At 58.7% G+C, this 16785-nt stretch overlaps 6 protein-coding genes across 6 annotated transcripts; 3 read left to right on the forward strand and 3 right to left on the reverse strand.

Annotated features, from left to right (window-relative positions):
- Positions 1–21: 21 nt before the first annotated feature.
- RIM15 (uncharacterized protein) lies at positions 22–8333 on the reverse strand (the record flags this gene model as incomplete). Its single annotated transcript, XM_060603946.1, has 5 exons — positions 22–200; positions 236–3690; positions 3728–6342; positions 6378–7320; positions 7357–8333. 5 exons carry the CDS (start codon positions 8331–8333, stop codon positions 22–24), a joined length of 8169 nt encoding a protein of 2722 aa, XP_060460189.1.
- Positions 8334–9333: 1000 nt separating this feature from the next.
- On the forward strand, positions 9334–11168 carry CcaverHIS019_0705060 (uncharacterized protein; the record flags this gene model as incomplete). The annotated part of the gene is made up of 4 exons (XM_060603947.1): positions 9334–9408; positions 9442–9633; positions 9982–10310; positions 10346–11168. 4 exons carry the CDS (start codon positions 9334–9336, stop codon positions 11166–11168), a joined length of 1419 nt encoding a protein of 472 aa, XP_060460190.1.
- Positions 11169–11420: 252 nt separating this feature from the next.
- Positions 11421–12700, forward strand: CcaverHIS019_0705070 (uncharacterized protein; the record flags this gene model as incomplete). The annotated part of the gene is made up of 3 exons (XM_060603948.1): positions 11421–11775; positions 12099–12326; positions 12459–12700. 3 exons carry the CDS (start codon positions 11421–11423, stop codon positions 12698–12700), a joined length of 825 nt encoding a protein of 274 aa, XP_060460191.1.
- Positions 12701–12816: 116 nt separating this feature from the next.
- Positions 12817–13935, reverse strand: CcaverHIS019_0705080 (uncharacterized protein; the record flags this gene model as incomplete). The annotated part of the gene is made up of 2 exons (XM_060603949.1): positions 12817–12863; positions 13026–13935. The coding sequence occupies 2 exons, from the start codon at positions 13933–13935 to the stop codon at positions 12817–12819; spliced, it is 957 nt and encodes a 318-aa protein (XP_060460192.1).
- A 1156-nt stretch (positions 13936–15091) lies between these two features.
- CcaverHIS019_0705090 (uncharacterized protein) lies at positions 15092–15449 on the reverse strand (the record flags this gene model as incomplete). The annotated part of the gene is made up of 2 exons (XM_060603950.1): positions 15092–15342; positions 15374–15449. The coding sequence occupies 2 exons, from the start codon at positions 15447–15449 to the stop codon at positions 15092–15094; spliced, it is 327 nt and encodes a 108-aa protein (XP_060460193.1).
- Positions 15450–15990: 541 nt separating this feature from the next.
- On the forward strand, positions 15991–16620 carry CcaverHIS019_0705100 (uncharacterized protein; the record flags this gene model as incomplete). Its single annotated transcript, XM_060603951.1, has 4 exons — positions 15991–16155; positions 16222–16269; positions 16301–16366; positions 16429–16620. 4 exons carry the CDS (start codon positions 15991–15993, stop codon positions 16618–16620), a joined length of 471 nt encoding a protein of 156 aa, XP_060460194.1.
- Positions 16621–16785: the final 165 nt, after the last annotated feature.

A 16785-nucleotide genomic window follows, 5' to 3' on the forward strand; every position in this document is an offset into this window, starting at 1 on the left:
ATGTCGTACAAGTCTAAGCGATCAGGAGGGAGTATGGACGGGGGTTTCTCCACCGGGTCCGAGTGTCGCGCAGCTGAGTGTAAAGCCTGCCTTGGCGAGGCAGCGGAGAAGGTCGATCTTGTGGAACGGCTTGGCGAGGACGGCGCTGAACAGCGTACCCTCCTCAGTAACGGATTGGTCGTACGAGGTCGCTGCGATGACTGTAGTTAGCTTGGGTTGGGAAAGGCAGACGTACTGGGCGTGTCTTGGTTCGGGTTGGCTGTGGACCGGAGCATGCGCGCAACCTGCTCGCCCGAAACAAAGGGCATGTGCATGTCGCAGATGATCACGTCGTACTTGATGGATCCCATGGCCGCGGCAAGCGCTCCGGGTCCGTCCTTGACGCACACGCACTCGCAGCCCATGCGAACGAGAAGCGTTTCGAGCATCTTCTGTGAGATGGGGTTGTCTTCGGCAATCAGGACGGACAGTGGGCGGTCCGTCGGAGTGAGGTCAGCCGCAGAGAGGAGCATGCCCTCCTTGTCAAACAGCGCCCGTTTTTGTGCCTTCCAGGGGTCGACAACTACACTCCTATCCGAGGCAGAGGACACGCTGCCAGTCCTAAATCGGTTGGGGCGCCGCCGGTGGGCGCCGCCGTCGTCGTCAGTGCTTTTTACCCGTTCGAGAGCGCTAATCTCGCTGGGACGGCGGGTGTGTCCACCCGCGGGAGTAGTTGGGCTCAGCGCGAGCCTGGACGGCGTCGAGCCTGCGCTCGAGGTCGAGGTGGAAGGGCTCGGCGGACCCTGTACGCGCGAGACGCTGCGCGCGTGTTTTCGACGGAACTCCTTCGGCTGCTGCTCCGGTGACAGGGCGCTTGCGGCCATGCTGTCGCTGCGGATACGCTTGATTACATCATCGTTGGCCTGCTTCAGGACCGGGAGGTTCTTGAAGTTGAAAGTCCCAAAGTCGTCCGAGTCGCCGCTAGGATGCTGATGGTGTTCGGGGGGCTTGATCTTGGGTGATGTTGACGTGTCCTCGTCGAACTGACCACCTGTTGCGCCACGAGGATCGAAGTAGTCTGTCGACTCCGGATCTGTCGCATCAGGCACGAAGAGCGCAGGGCCCGTCGTGAGCGTCGCCCAGTTGATGCCCGCGAAGAAGGCGTGCTGCTTGATCTCTTCAGCGCCGTGTGCGCCCAACCGGGTGGCCGGGTTCGTGCACATCAGCCGGTCCATGAGGTCACGCGCCTCGACGGGGAGGTCCATCTCATCCTCATGCCAATCTATACGGCGTGAGATGATGTTGTCAAACACCTTATCGGGGGTCTCAGCGTGGAAGGGCGGGAACCCATAGATGAACTCGTAGAGCACCACGCCAACAGCCCACCAGTCTGCCATGCGGTCGTCGGTACTGCCGCCTAGGATGCCCTCTGGTGCAAGGTAATCAGGTGTGCCCACGAACCGTGGTGGCTCCGTGCTCGTGCCGGGGTTGGATAAGTCGGCCGACATCTTCGGAATGGCTGAGAGATGGCGAAGATGCGCGAGATGCTTGGGTACCAGGCCTCCCGACTCTGATCCGCTCGACTCGTCGGTGGACCCCCCGTCGTGCGTGTAAAAGTTCTGATGCAGCGTGCTTGTCGGCATGAGCTCCGGGGACATGACCGGTGAGTCAGTGACTGAGGAGAACATCGATCCTCTACGTGTAGACGCGGTCGCACGCAGATTCGTGCCCTTGAGGAACGGCGCTCGTGGGCCTCCGATCTGGCGGTTCAACAGACCGATCTTGGACAAGCCAAAGTCGGTGAGTTTGAGGTGACCGTGCGAGTCGATCAGAAGGTTGTCGGGCTTGATGTCACGGTGTGCGACGTTGCGCGAGTGGAGATACTCGAGACCTAAGATGAGCTCGCCGATGTAGTTGCGCGCCCAGTCAATCGGGAGGCCCTCGAGCATCTTGACCAGCGTTGCGCAATCGCCGCCGTTGAGGTACTCCATCACCAGGTAGAGGTATTCTTTGCTCTGGAAAGAAAAGTAGAGCTTGGCGACATACGGCGAGCTCGCCTGGTTCATCAGGATGGTTCGCTCGGCCTTGACGTTGGTGACCTGGTTCTTGGCAATCATGTCGGCCTTCTTCAGCGCCTTGATGGCGTAGTAGTCGCCCGTCGTCACCTTCTTGGCAAGATAGACCGACCCGAACGCCCCACGGCTGATCGGCTTGATGATCTCGAAGTCCTTGATCGAAGGCTGCACGGCACGTGATGCTCCAACAGCAGGCGACATCGGGACCTTGTTTGTCGACACCTTCCGCGAGTGGCCCGACTTGCTGCGGTCTAGCCCCTTGACCTGCGGAGACGCGGAGGTTGTGGTCACTGGCGATAACAATGACGGAGAGCCATGGAGGCCGAGAGCGCCCATTCTGGCTGACAATGGTTCGATCTCGTTCGGCGCCCCGGACATCTGCGTGAGCGGCGTCGATGGTGCGTTGGGGATCGGCGTCAAAACTTCTCGTGCCTCGGGCGTTGCAACAGCTCTTTCGATCGGGCTTGACTCTGGCGACGGCTCGGGCTCCTCCGCAGTCGTGGGCAACGTGGCTGATCGGGACGGTTTGGTGTTCGCTGTAGATTCCTCGAGGGTCTGAGGCCATCTTGCCGGGTGTCCCTGCGTAATGGGCAGGCGTGCGAGTGGCGCGATTTTACGCTGCCCTGGCGGTGAGTTTTCCACCGGGTCTGTTTGCCCTGCACCGCCATCCGAGCCGCTGTCGGAGCCGCTGTCGCTTTCAGCCAGCATCCGGTTGACCTTGTCCTCCCATTCATGGCGCGTCTTCTCTGAGTACCGGATGGTGCTCTGCATGCGCGCGGTCGCCATTTGCTTGCAGCGCAGTTGTTCCTCGACCAGAGTCAGGAGAACGCCAAGTGCGCGATCGGACGTTTGAGGCTTCTGCCAGCGGGTGATGGCTGCCAGTTTCTCCTCTGACGCCGGGGAGAGATACCGCTGGAAGTTGAATGGTAAGTCGGCCTCGTCTTCCTGCACACTGGGTGTTTCGATCTGGCGCGCCAGTGTGAGAATGCTGATCGCGTCCTCGAGGTGGTACATGTCGAACTTCCTGACCTCCACGCCCATCGGATCGGTGGTGAACGACAAGCTGTTGGACAGGCAGTGGGGCATGGAGTAAAAAATAACCATCTGGCCCTGCAAATCCATGGCCGCGGTCGCCTCGATCTCCACAAGCAACTTGTTACACGCGTGGATCAGCTCGCCGATGCAATCGTCTGTTTGTGAGATCTCAGCTTCTAGTCGATGCACCGCGTCGCACGTCTCGTTGTGCTTCTCGAAGAACCAAGCCACGATCTCGCGTTCGCAGATGCGGCATAACACCGACTCGGTGGAGATGACGCCGTCGCGCGGGAACAGCGCCTCGGTCAAGCCATCGACCTTGGTGGCAGTGACGGGTTTCATGACCCACATGGTATGGGATGGCTCGTCATTCTCGCGGATGAGCATGCCCACGCCCTCGAGTTCGATATACACGGGCCCAGGTGGACGGCCCTCGGCCGACTCGTCTTCAATACCGTCGTGCACCTCGAGGCGGAATCGCAGTTCCACCGTGTTGCTGTCATCCTCAAGCAACGTTTTCGTCGCCTCTGCGAAGTGCGCGCAGTCTGCAGGGGCGGTAATATCGGAAATCGGTAGGTCCAGAACATCGTCAGGTTCGCGACTGGTGATTAGGTCAACTCATGTCATAGTTTGCTTACCCAAGAACCTCGTAGATGGCGTCGTTGACGTATAGGATCTCTTCACCCTGGAGCGATAGCTCCATGACAATGTTGATGCTCTTGACCTGCTCGGCAAGAGTCCGCAAGTCCTGGATCGCCTGTAAAGCCTGCGACACGGTCGGCTTGTCTGAGGGATTGAGCGCATGATCGTCCAGCGGGGGGAGGGTGATACTCGCGGTCAACATCGAGGGGTCGTGCAACCCCGGGCCCTGAGCAGGTAACACGATGGGCGACACGCCTGCCGAACTCAGCGGTCGCGCGGACACAGGCTCGAGGTCGAAGTGTGGCGTCTCCTTGGCTGGGCGGAGGACATAGCTGAGCGGCTCATTCACGTCGTCGTCCGCAAAGTTCCAGAAGCCCTTCTCTGCCTGCCACCAGTCGAGTACGCGGCCGAGAGCAGCGACGGCCATCAGGATGTCGACGTACCAGTCACGCCCTGGCCAATCCTCATGCTCGTCCCAGGCCTGGCCGGTCTTCTGGAGCTGGCGGATGATGTCGACGCATGCTGTAGGGCGCGAGACGAGACTGTCCACCGAGAGGTCAAGGACATCAGTGGCGAGGACGATCAGGTCCTGTAGGGTATGCAGGAACTGGCGCTCAGCCTCTGTACCACCATCAAGGAAGAAGCTGGGCGCGATTGGCCGTATGTGGGGCATTGGCGAGCGCGATCTCGAGGTTGATCGCGAACTAGATGCCGAAGGGTTCGGATCAACCTCGAGTCCACGAGGAGTCATATCGCGGGGCATGACGCGTGGGACGACGCTAGGTCGTCGGCGGCTCATGGAGCGTCGGGGACTGGAGGGCACACTGGACAACAAGGCCATCCGTCGCGATGGGCTGGACATGACCGCCGAGGATGACATCGACATCGAACCTCGTCTGCTTGGACCGCGGGAGGACACTGGCGAGTCAGCGTGGGAAGACTTGGCAGACCCACGGCCGAAAGGCGGCACTGCAGAGTCGTCCTCAGTATCAGTAGAGTCAAGGACTGGCGAGTCCATGAAAGTGTCAAAGTAGTCCTGCCGGTTCTCGTCGACGTATTCGGATGCCGCATTGATCCGCTGATCCTCATACATGGTCATCTTGTCGATGATCCTCTTCAAAGTCAGGTCGCATTGCTCCTTGGCTGCGTTGAGGCGCTGCTTGACATGTTGGCGCACGGAAGCGATAGTGATCTCTGCGCCCGGCGCGACGGGCTTGTTCTCATTTGAAGCCGATCCGGGCGCCTGAGCCATGGTCGTCGGCGACGGCAAAAGCTGACCGTCCCATCGCGTGGGTCCTGGAGTGAAGCCCTTACCAAAGCCGTACGAGGACGATCTTGACTCATGTGGCGCCGGCTGTGATCCTGAGCCCACCTGCGAAGCGAAGCCACTGGAACCGGTGGCGTGAGAACTGGTGGTTTGAGCAGCCGTGTGTGGGCGCGGAAGGAGAACGTTCGAATCCAAGTCGAGGCGGAGTGACGGCTGGTTGCGGCGCGTTTCCAGGCGCGGACGGGCTGGGGAGTGCCGTTCAACATGCCCAATGTCGCCCTCCTTGGACAGCGCGGGTGGAGGCTGCGTCACAGCAGCTGCCAGTGTCGAAAGCCGGCTTGTTGGCTCGGATGCCGTTGCCTCCACCGGCTGGTGCTGTGGCGAGCGTAACTCGACATGTGATGTCGCAGCGCGTATCGATCGCCCAGACGAGGACGACGCGCGTCTTGCTGGTGCGGGAGGCATGAGGCTGGAACCTAAGCTCGGAGACTTCTCGCTGGCACGAGGACTCTGCGGCGCTGATGGAACACGGGGCTGAGAGTAGTTGGTGCGATGCTCTGAGGGGGACAGCTCGTTACTGAAATTGCTCTTGACAGCGTTCCACCACCCCTCCATCTTGGTCACGAGGTTCTTCTTCCGCCGCAATTGTGGATCTATATTGGATCGTGTAGATCCGCCTGAGGACTGCCGCGTTGCCCTGTCGTGTCCGATGTGGGTGGCAGTCCGCTCGTGGCCCAATGCGCGACGCTGCGAAGCCTTGCCGTCTATGGCCGAAGTGCTCGACCGGACGGACATGCTACGGCGTGTACCGCCAAACGACACCGAATTCGACGGCGATAGCGATGACATGGATTGTGACAGAGTTGAGCCGTCATCTCGGACAGCGCTGGAGGTCGACGGACGTTCGCCTGCAATCGGTGTTGTAGCCACCCTCGGGAACCCTTCATATCTCGAGAGATCGCCGTCCATCGCTGGCGACTGAAGGGTGCTTACCGGCGCAGATTGCGCCGCCTGTATCGATGACGCTGCGTTCTCCTCGGCCCGGATCTTCTCGGCCTTGTACGCCTTGTAGTTATCCATCCAGTCGACCCACTCGATGCCCGCGATGCCGCCCGTTGCCGAGACTTGCTTCTCCATCCCAATACCACCCAACTGCGGCATCGGCTCTTGTGATCCTGATTGGCCGTGCCTGTCGGTCTGGGGGCTTGATCCAGCTGTGGCGGGTGCGGGCGCGGAGCGCTCCCATCCCCCGAATGACGATGACCTGTCGACGTACGACGCGCTGAAGCGCGACGACGCCGTATCCGCCGCAGAGCGCAATGGAGGTATTTGCCCTGAAACCATCTTGGAATTAGCTTACAACAGTTCACTGAACTTACGACGCCACCAAGGGTATCGGGTCGCCACCTCTGGACCTTGGCTTGTCGACTCTGGATGATCATGTTGGCGTGGCTTGCCGCGTCACCGATGGACGTGATTCCTGCGAGATCCATAGCGAGGCCGCCCCTGTGCGACACCGACCGCATGCGGCTTCTAACAGGGATGCCAGGAATACCAGCAGCACTCCCACTGTCACCCGAGCCCTCTGTAACGTTAGACATCGCGCTGGCCGACCCTGGCGACGCAATACTGGTCGGAGGAGACGACATCACGAGACTCGCTGGCGAGCGGAGCGCATCCTGGAGCGAGGATCTGGCGCGGCTGTGGCCGTGAGGAACAGATATTGGGTTCGTCGAACCGCTTCGGATGTCGGATGAGATAGACATGGAGGGAGAGAGACCTGGAGCTTGCGACTCATCTGGCGGAGAGGACGGGCTTGTGCCCGGGGAATGCTCCCAGTATGTTGATGATATTCGGCTCGTTGCCGCCGCCGAGGGAGATCCCGGCGGTAGGGTCGCTGATGGCCCCAGCGCATACTTGCGCGTCGCGCTCAAGCCCGATACAGACTCGGAACCGACTGGTGAGGGGTTCGGCGTGGAGACGGAAGCCGATGAACTTGGGGAATCCGCAAAGGGCAGTGGAGGGGTATGTGACGATTTGATAAGATCAGCCGCCTTTAGTACGCTGGCCGGAACACGATTGAGACGGAGTGCCGGCGGTGCAGCCGACGATGACTCGGTTGACATGCCCTCCTTGCCACTGGAAAACTCGTTCCACGGTGACGGCAGAGGGTTCAGCGGCGAGATCATGGACGCTGACGTCGACAGAGACGGTGCGGTGCCGGCCAGACTCCTTGCTAACGGCAGCAACGGTGGCGGCATCTTGCGCAAGTCCATAGACGACGGTCGCAGGAATTCGGAGGCTCGCCGCGGGCGCATGGATCTCGGATATCAGCCCATGCTCATGTGGATGACTAACGGAATGGGGGAAGGCATATCTTTCCGCGGGCTTGGTGAGCGCAGGTGGCTGCTCTTTAGCTTCTCCCTCTCCCTGTTGGTTCCCGCAGCTCCGGCCTCTGCCCAGCTTGGTGTCCAACCCAACCCGAGGATGTTGCTGTCACGGTCTCGTTGTGCGAGCTTGGCCACGACCGGACGTGGCGATGCAATGGGTTCACTGGCGTCGAGATCTGGACTGCCAAAGGCGAGTGGACTGGAGCCCCCAGTTTGCGCAGGCTCCAGTCCGCGCCCGCTAGATCCGCTCGCACTGTGCCTAGAGTCACTTGGAGATGACGATCTGGGCCTGCTTTGAGGGAGATCTTCACGGTGGCCAGGCGAGAGGCGCGGTGGCGAGCTCCTAACAGGGCCCCCCGTCGGAGCTGCAGGCGAGTTGCTGCTGGAACGCTTGACGCGATTCATGAGCAGGGCTCCTGGTGTGAGAATCTGCTGTCGCGGTTGCGCAGGACTCGGTGGGCGTGAGGATCGGCGCGAGGATGAGGCGGTAGTAGACTCGCTAGGGGACGAGTTGGATCGGGCCTTGGATGCGGCCGACGTCGCGCGCTTCCGAGGCCTAGCCGAATCGTGCCCCGCGGCGGGGCCCGGGAGTTCCGAGTTGTCCTCATTGTCAGACTGGTTTGGAGACGAATGAGAGGAGGCCGACGAGCTGTCCGAGTGCGATTGGACTGTGATAGCCTGAGCTAGAGGCGATGGGAAGGAGGGTGTGGCTGCAAAGACCCCCGACTTGCGACCAAACGCCGGCGATTGCGAGAATGCGGACTGTTGAGGTACCTGGAGTGTGCTCGGGGTCGTGGGGTTGATTGGCGTGGGCTGTGTCTGTGTCTGTGTCGGTACTGATGGTGTCGAGGTACCAGATAGTTGGGGGCTGGGCGAGTCTCGAGATTCTGTTGGAGATGGATCCCTGTCACGGTCCTCGTCGAGGTAGAAGACGCCGCCCGACATGATGGGTTCAGAACCCAAGAACGAACAGGCAACACTGGGAGGGATATGGCTTTGATTAGATGGACGCAAGATGCAAGCTGAAGAAACTTACGTCTACGGTCCCACCACAACCCTAGTGCTGCATTCCGACGTTCTTGGGACTCAAAGTTAGGGACCAAGTTGGTTGGTTGATCAGGTTGTCGGGTTTGGTTGAAAGCAAGGGATGAGTGATTGACAGAGTTGGTGGGCAGTGAGAGAGTGTGGGGAGTGTAGGGTTTGTGAGGATGCAAGGACTGTGTTCAAAGTAATGACAAGTGACAGAGGGTCAATGTAGAGTGGCGGGAATGATTGAGGACGTGTTGCTCCCCACCAGTCGGCAAGTCGCCGCCGTCTCCCCAGTGTCTGTAATCGCCCTGGCTGAATGACCTGACTCTACCCCCCCTCTCTTCCGCCTGCCGCCGCCACTCGCTGACTCTTCCTGATCTCATACCCAAGCAGTCTCTTGTTACCTCGTAAGCCTCGTGGCTCTTGGATCCTAGCTCCCGGGCCTGGCCTGAATGGCCTGGCCTCACCCCACCTCCTTTTCCCCTTCTTCCTCCCTCCTTGCCCTCCCCCTCAAATTGATCATGCGTCATCCTCCATACCCTAATCCTATTTCCCCGCATTATACACGCAAAAGGTCCCATTATACTATTACAACTCGATCGGAATCAATCTTAATGTTTGCCCTGCTATCCCTGTATTCCATTCCGCGGATCCGCGGCCATAAAGTTACCCCATATCTGTCAGTATAATGATTATCAAAAATTGTAATGACGTGGGAATCTTGAGGTGTTTGTTTGTATCAAGACCAGAAGGGAACGTTTGTTGTTTTGACGAGATTCAACTAGAATTCAGTCTTCACGCTATCCACTCCTATTAACCATCCTTCATCACAACTTGAACACTATCGTGTCACACAACCAACAATCTCCTTGCCCCTTTATCCTTCTTTCAATCACCAAAGCGCATCCAGGCAACCATGCCCAAGACGCGCCCATACACCCGCGACGAGCTGCAGGGCCTGCGTCGCGCAGACTTGCAGCGTCTTTGTAAAGTGAGCTTATCTCCATACTCGCACTGACGGCAGACGTACAACATCAAGGGCGCCAACGCAAAATCAGACGTCCTGATCACGACCCTCGCCGACTTCTTCACGTCGTCCGAGTACCTCGCATCACTTCCAAAGGCGGACACGAGCAGATCCAACCCACCTTTGCGCCAACCTGCGCCGCTGCACGGTCCTGCTAACCGTGCGTCATTGAGGGCGCAAGCAACCGCCGTACGTCGTCCTCCGTCTGCTCAGGCTGGTCCCTCCGCTCCGCAGCGTGTTGTACGCCCTGTTCGCCCTGCATCCGTCGCATCCGCCGCATCCAATCCAGTGCGACCTGAACGACCGCGACCTCACACGTCGATCGCCCATGCTTCTTCCCAGCGCCGCGTCCCTTGGCGTGCCACCAAATCTAATCCTATCATCAGGCAAAACACACTGCCTTCGCAAACAAACACACAACTTACCCAACCGATGACTATGGTTACTTTGGAAGCAGCCCCATCCAACGACCAGCTTGATCCGCAGCCTCAACCTTCCACACAAGCCCCTTCCTCCTCCGCCATTCACAGCTCCCAGACTATCGGCCAGGTTGGCGACCAAACCCAAATACCTCTCAGTGTCGACAACGACACATTCGCTTCGTCGTCGCATGAGCTCGCATCACTACGCTCAGAAGTCTTGCATCTACGTGACATTGTCGAGAGGTTCGACCAGCAGTCACTCCTCGAGCGCGTCGAGAAGCGAATGGAAGCCCGGATACAAGCTGCCGTCGCGGAACAGCTGGCACTTATCAAGCAGCGGGAAGCGGCGGTGGCGGCTCAGGAGACTGCTCTCTCTGCAATGCTTGCTCGAATCGAGGCGTTCCAGCACAAGATGCTCGGCGGCTCGATTGCCGATGTGGACGAGTGAGCACCTACGACTTGCATTGAACTGACACCAGACCAGAAGAGTTGCCACCATCAGATGGGACCCTTAAACGGAAGGAACCCGTGTCCGATCTGCCGCAGCCAACTCAGAAGCGTATGCGCTTGCCATCTGGCACACAAACACCGCCGCTGCTCTCTTCTGCCAAGGTCTCTGAGGCGCCGTCCACGCCAGATTCATCGCGCTACCGCATAGTTCCCCGTACACCTCCACAGCAGCGTGCTACGTCAATTGACCACGTCGCGACGCCTGGACGGGATCTGAGTCCCCGCGGCCTCCTGCCATTTCCGGGTGCTGGTGCCAGCCCCTCCGTCAACCGTCAAGAGCGGATCCTTTATCGCCCTAAGCACTCGCGGTCCAGACCGTCGCAGGCTCACCTTGAGCTCTCGGCCATTACTGAGAGCGGGTCAGAAGCCGAGACCGAATCTGGCCCGAGCCGCCGTCCGTTCTTCGGCTCGATCGCCATTGACCACTCGACCGTCACGCCGCCTGCGCTCAGCCCGTCGCCGCAGATCGGAGGCGACAACTACACCTACACTCCTCTCCCTCCCCCGTTCTCCATGGCCGCTGGATCGTCGTCGAATGCGTCCTCGCCTCATGTCGCCCGGCCCACTGCGCCGTTCGACCCTCAGCGCATGTACATGGATATCGCATTAAATGGGTTCGCAGACGACTACTCGCCAAGCGCGCAGGCGACACCGAGCTCACGTACCATGTTAGGCACCGAGCGCTTCCGCGACAACCGCTTTGCTGACGAACCCTTGGTCTCGTGGCCAAGTCCCAAGCTCGACTGTGGCCCGAATACGCCCAGTCACCCCACAACTAGACACTTTGAGTAGCCTTACGGATCATGTTGTCTCTTGTTTTATCTGTTGTTCTATGCATATCGCTGCAGCCTGTACCATTCCGAGCTCGCCCACTCACTGCCAGCGGTTGATGTTGAGCCTTGTTCTGGAATGGATCTGACTAATCGTTAAGTAAAAGCCCTTAGGAGTACACCCGTGGGAAATCTATTGCGAGCTGTAAATGAAATGACCGGAATGAGAAAGCCGAGCAACACGAAAGGAAAGCAATACATCTCTACACTCATCATGGTGCGCTTGCTGCTCTTTGCTGGCTCTCAGTCTCCACTCCCCATCCGCTACCCGCACCCAGATAAGCCCAGGCTCACTCTCCCGCCACTGGTGCATCGCTCACTCCACACGGCACTGGATGCCGCCCCACCCTCGGCCCTCTTCTCCGACGACCTCCTCTCCATCCCCCAGCCTGGCACTTTGCACAAGCACGAGCCGGAGACCGATCACGACGCAACTGTAAAGGTACAGGTTTGTGCCGGTGCGACTGACTACCTTGCGGCGATCGAGGAGGCGCTGGGAACGGTCGCACGCGTCAAGGGGCTGAGCGTGGTGGAGACGGCACTGGTGGGCCTGCCAGCGGGCACTGGGAGTGAGTCGAGTTCCAGAACAGAGAGACACAGAGGAGAAAGAGACACAGAGGAGAGAGAGACACAGAGGAGAGAGAGACACAGAGGAGAGAGAGACACAGAGGAGAGAGAGACACAGAGGAGAGAGAGACACAGAGGAGAGAGAGACACAGAGGAGAGAGAGACACAGAGGAGAGAGAGACACAGAGGAGAGAGAGACACAGAGGAGAGAGAGACACAGAGGAGAGAGAGACACAGAGGAGAGAGAGACACAGAGGAGAGAGAGATGCAGATAAGGGAGAGAAGTAGGGAAGCGACAGTACGGAATGAACATGGCTGACAACAGCGGATGAGTGGAACACGATCTGGTGCGCGCTCGGAGGCATAGGTGGCGCGTCAGTGGCCAAGTGGGGAACGATCGGGCTGGATGCAGAGCAGCTCTCCAAGTTGGACGGCAAGCCGGTGGTCAACGAGATCAACGTGACGGATTGCGCGACGCTGCCAAAGGAGTTTACAGCGTTTGCGCGCGAGCGGGGTATGCACCTGTGGGCCAGCGGCGGTGGAGCGGGACCTGGTGAGTGACAAGGTGACGGGGAAGATGTGATCCGGAAGGAGGCAAGGCCAGAGCGAGATCTGGCGAAGCGGAAGCCGATGGATGAAACAACTGAAGAAGATTGTCATGGAGAGAAGCACCCGCTCACTCCAGAACCACTCCCTTCGGCCGACTTGCACAACCTCCTCTCCGAGTTCCAGCCAAAGCTGGCGGCGCTCGCTCCCACCGCCAACACTCAACCACTCGCGCAGCTGATTACCGTCACGCCAGAGGGCATGTACGAGAACGCGGTGCCGGGCGTGCGCGTGCGCTGGGTTGTGACGTACACACTGGTCTCGCGCACCCGCAACATTGTCAAGGACAAGGGGTTCATTGTCGCAGCCGACTTTGCTTAGAATGCTGCATGATTATGGCGTACGGTATCTCTGCACTGACCATGGCCGTGGTCTTGAGGACAGTGTGACTTCCTAACGAAGATGAGATCGCTCCCCTTTACGCTTTGCTCTTGGACTTACTTCCCCTCGCATGGAGGACGTTTGGACCCCAGTCGCTCCGTACCTTGGATGTGAAGCGGCATGTTTGTGAGGGGACAAAGAAGAGGTGGCCACATTGGCACATTACAGAATACTAAACTCAACCTAAGCGTGGTGCATGCATCTGCTCCACGCCTCCTGTACCCCGCTCCAAGTCGTCTCCGCGGCGGTAAGCTAGCGCCCCAACCGGCACGGCACTCGTCGAGCCCCATGAACCGGATCCGGACCAGGATTTCATCCGCATCGACGTCTTCGTCCTCGGAGTCGTTTTCGGAGTCGTCTTCGGAGCTGTACTCGTCATCAAGCCCGTCCTGCGAATCGTCTTCGCCCTCAAGGGCTTCCTGTGAACCCTCGTCGTAATCGTGGTCGGCCTGTGATTTCTCGTCGCCCTCGAGGCCGTCCTCGGGGATATTGATAAGGACTTCCGGGTAGAGCCGAACACTGTAAACCCGAAGCCTAGCATTGCTGCGGAATGTGCTGGCCTTGGTGGAGTCGCGCTCGGCGCCCCAATCGGGCCATGCGGCGAGACCGTCGACGCTGCCGTCGCCATCGTCGTCGCCGTCGTCATCGTCGCTCTCATTAGCGTCTGCTTCCCAAGGCACCTGTCGGAACGTCAAGGGGCTGACGAACGTCGTCACAATCCCTGTGAGCATCCGGTCGATGACGTGATTCGTGATGGTGGGGACCATGTTGTCGTGGCCCCACTTGCGTCCACCATTCGGCGGGTGTCCATCGTGAGCGTGGGTAGGCTGCTCGGCCGGCTGGAAACAAACACAGCCCCCCCCCCCCCGGGGATGGATCTCGTCGGCGGAGGCGCCAAGGTCCCATGCGAGCCCCTGGGTGCCCCACATCGCGTGAGGGTGCATCTTGCGCTTGTCCTCGAATCTATCGCCCGGGTGCGTCCAGGTGTTGACGACCATCCGCTTGACTGCTGTGCCGGGGAGGGGCCGCCATGCTGGCTCAAACAGTCGGGAAAGGTTGGCGAGGACAGCGAACACGTCGTCGCTATCTGAGTAGGCTTCGTCCACATGTGTGTTGCGGTGGGCGAAACGGACCGTGAGCGGGGACAGGAGGGGAACGAGGAAGATGGACATCATCGCGAGGGGGATAGTTGACGTTATCGGGGTTGAGAAGGCGGCGCTTGAAGCACACTATGAGAACTGTGAAGAGGATAGAAAGGACAGGTGCAAGGCGACCGTCGCGGTCAAGCATGAGGATGCGGTCGGCAGAGAGGTGAGCGGAAGAGTGCTTGGGAACAGCAACACGAGGATCCCAAGTTGGGAATGCCGGCCGGCGGCCACAGATTGCAGAGACGGTGAGCCTCGAGTTGCTCCAGTCCGGTGCGCCGAGGATGAAGTGGTTGTTTAGCAGGGATATGTCGCATTCGGCCAGGAGTTGGCGACACACCCCGCGCAGGCAAAGGAGACTGGTACGTTTGGCGACGCTGACTATAGTTCATATAGGGTGGGGGGAGGCTGTCTATCATACACACCATGATGTGTTATGGTATGGGTTGTACATTTGTAAAAGTCACCTTCCTTTGTCCCAGAGGTTTTATACTATTCAGTTCTGCACTGGGCACTGACTACAAATCCTACATGTCTGGTTGAATCTTCAATCTTCCTCCAGCCACAACAACCTTTACCAATCCTCAAATTGTCCATTGCATTCCCCCCATTTTTAACGTCTTCGGATCCCCATCAGCCCCACTCGCAGCGCTGGTGTCACCGACCGCTTTTCAATATGCCCCATTTATTTGTAGGTCTCCTCTACGCTGAACGATGCTGGTACGTTGAACTCGTGGAACGTTAGGGCCTCGTCTCTTCACTTTAGGTTTGTAACCCCTCCGGCAGATAAGTATGTACATCAACAACGCGTAACAAGACCGTAGTTACATGCCACCGGTTCATGGCTCTGTCGCCCACACCCGCTCCCTCTCCAGCGCCGCGAGGTACGAGGTCTTGGCCTGATGGCGCGCCTCCGCCTCCGCCTCCTGCCCGCCCTTGTCCGTCTGCGTCAACCCGAATTAACTGAAGAATCGACATACCTTCATATAATCCTTGATTTTGAGCAGCTTGGAGTGGAAATGTTCTTTAACGGTGTCCTCGGGCTCTTCTTCATTCAGAAGGGGGACATTCAAATGGGGGTTCCCCCGTACGCCCGTGAACGCCGCGCAACGGAGCACCCCAACAGCACTAATAGGTCCAGTCGGTCGGTATCCTGCACCGCGTGCAGCTGCTCACACGAGTCTTGTCAGGTCCACTCTCCTGCAGCCCGGAGCTCCATCTCCTTCGAGTACGAGACGGAGGGAACGATACGGAGCACTTGGGCGACCTCCCCTTCCGTGACGTCTGGCCCCAGGTTGTCGGCTGCAATCTGCGCGAGTGGCGTGGACGTGGCGTACTTGAAGTCGTTCAAGTCGTGCATCAGTGCTGCCAGCTCGACCACGAGGACATTCACACCAGGTGGTGCGAGCTTGAGCGCCACCCTGCGACCGCGCTCCACTATCATCAACTTCGCCCTCCGGTAGCTGACCATGCGCGCAGTCGTGCGAGGGGTCATACGCCTTCATGTGCTCTTTGACAATCGCTTCCAAGCGCGCCACAGACATGGTGATTTGCAGTTAGGACGTAGAATGTGACGCTTTGAAACACAATAGAGAAACGACAACCTTGATAATACTTGTTAGGCCGCCACGCGACTGCTTTTAGGCCCCAGCTGTGCCAGCGGGATCAAAATGCTTGAGTAGAATTAGTGATTGTGAGACGGGCGCGAATGGAGTGAGTACATCTAGTGACTGCTTTGTCACTGAAATCCAAACTAAGACTTGTAGCGACGCGCAACTCGCGACGCATTACTGCGAATGCAGACGATTGAGCTGGGAGACACGGAGACAACACCCACCTCGGCGCTGGATGGTTCTCGATTCCTCCACGCTGCACGCTGAACAGTTCTGATGACATGATGATATCATTGTGACCATCCGATCAGTTGTGATCGGTGTAGATGCCCCGCTTTGTCCTGTATACCTTCGGTGATGACGTATTTGCGCAGTCGTAACGTTAGTTTGCGGGAATTGTGGGGAATTGTGGGGCTGGTCTTGACGTCATGGATACTTGATACAGAACATGGAACATGAAGTCACCACTCAAATGTTCTATCCGCGCACGCATAGTGACGAGTTCTCGGGGAGCAGTGCTCGGGGAGCAAAGTGGAGAGGCAAGGGACACGGGACGTTGTATGCTATAAAGAGTAACCACCCAAGCGTGCCTCGGTCTCATCTCCTCACTCACTCGTCTTCTCATTTTCATCTAACAGTCAGTGCGAGTGTGCTCCCCCAGGCAGTGCCAACCACCACCCACCTCGACTCAGCTGACATCTAGCCACATTACCTCAACCACAATGGCCGAACCTTCCAAGACGTCTGGACAGTACAACTCGATGATGGGCTCTGCTAAGGAGGCTATCGGAGGAGCAATCGAGTCGGTCACTGGCTCCACCGAGCCGTCCTCGTGGACCACTGCCGGCGTAAGTCTTCCGCACCTCCAGACATCACCGTACAGGCCAAGAAGGTCGCTAACATGACATAGAAACAGCAACACGCCAAAGGGGAGACCGAGGTGAAGGCCGCGGAGGCGGAGGCGTACGCCGAAGGCATGGGCGACCGCGTGCAGGGCAAGGTCGACTCGGTGGTCGGCGCTGCGACCGGCGACAAGGCACAGCAAATGCAGGGAAACGCCCAGCATGACAAGGGCAAGCTCAACATGCAGCTCAACTCGTAGTTGGTGGGATGGCATGTGATGACTAGTACCAAGTAACGGTAACGATGTGATTAAACAGAAATAGGATTGCTGTTCGGTGGGCGGAAAACTATGACCTGTAATTCTGTCATTTCCCCAGGAGCACCTCTGTAGGCCTCCCTTTTCGGCCTTTTCGGGGGGTGCATG

The sequence above is a fragment of the Cutaneotrichosporon cavernicola genome (genome assembly GCF_030864355.1).
Source record: "Cutaneotrichosporon cavernicola HIS019 DNA, chromosome: 7b".
In the NCBI taxonomy this organism is placed as follows: Eukaryota; Fungi; Basidiomycota; class Tremellomycetes; order Trichosporonales; family Trichosporonaceae; genus Cutaneotrichosporon; species Cutaneotrichosporon cavernicola.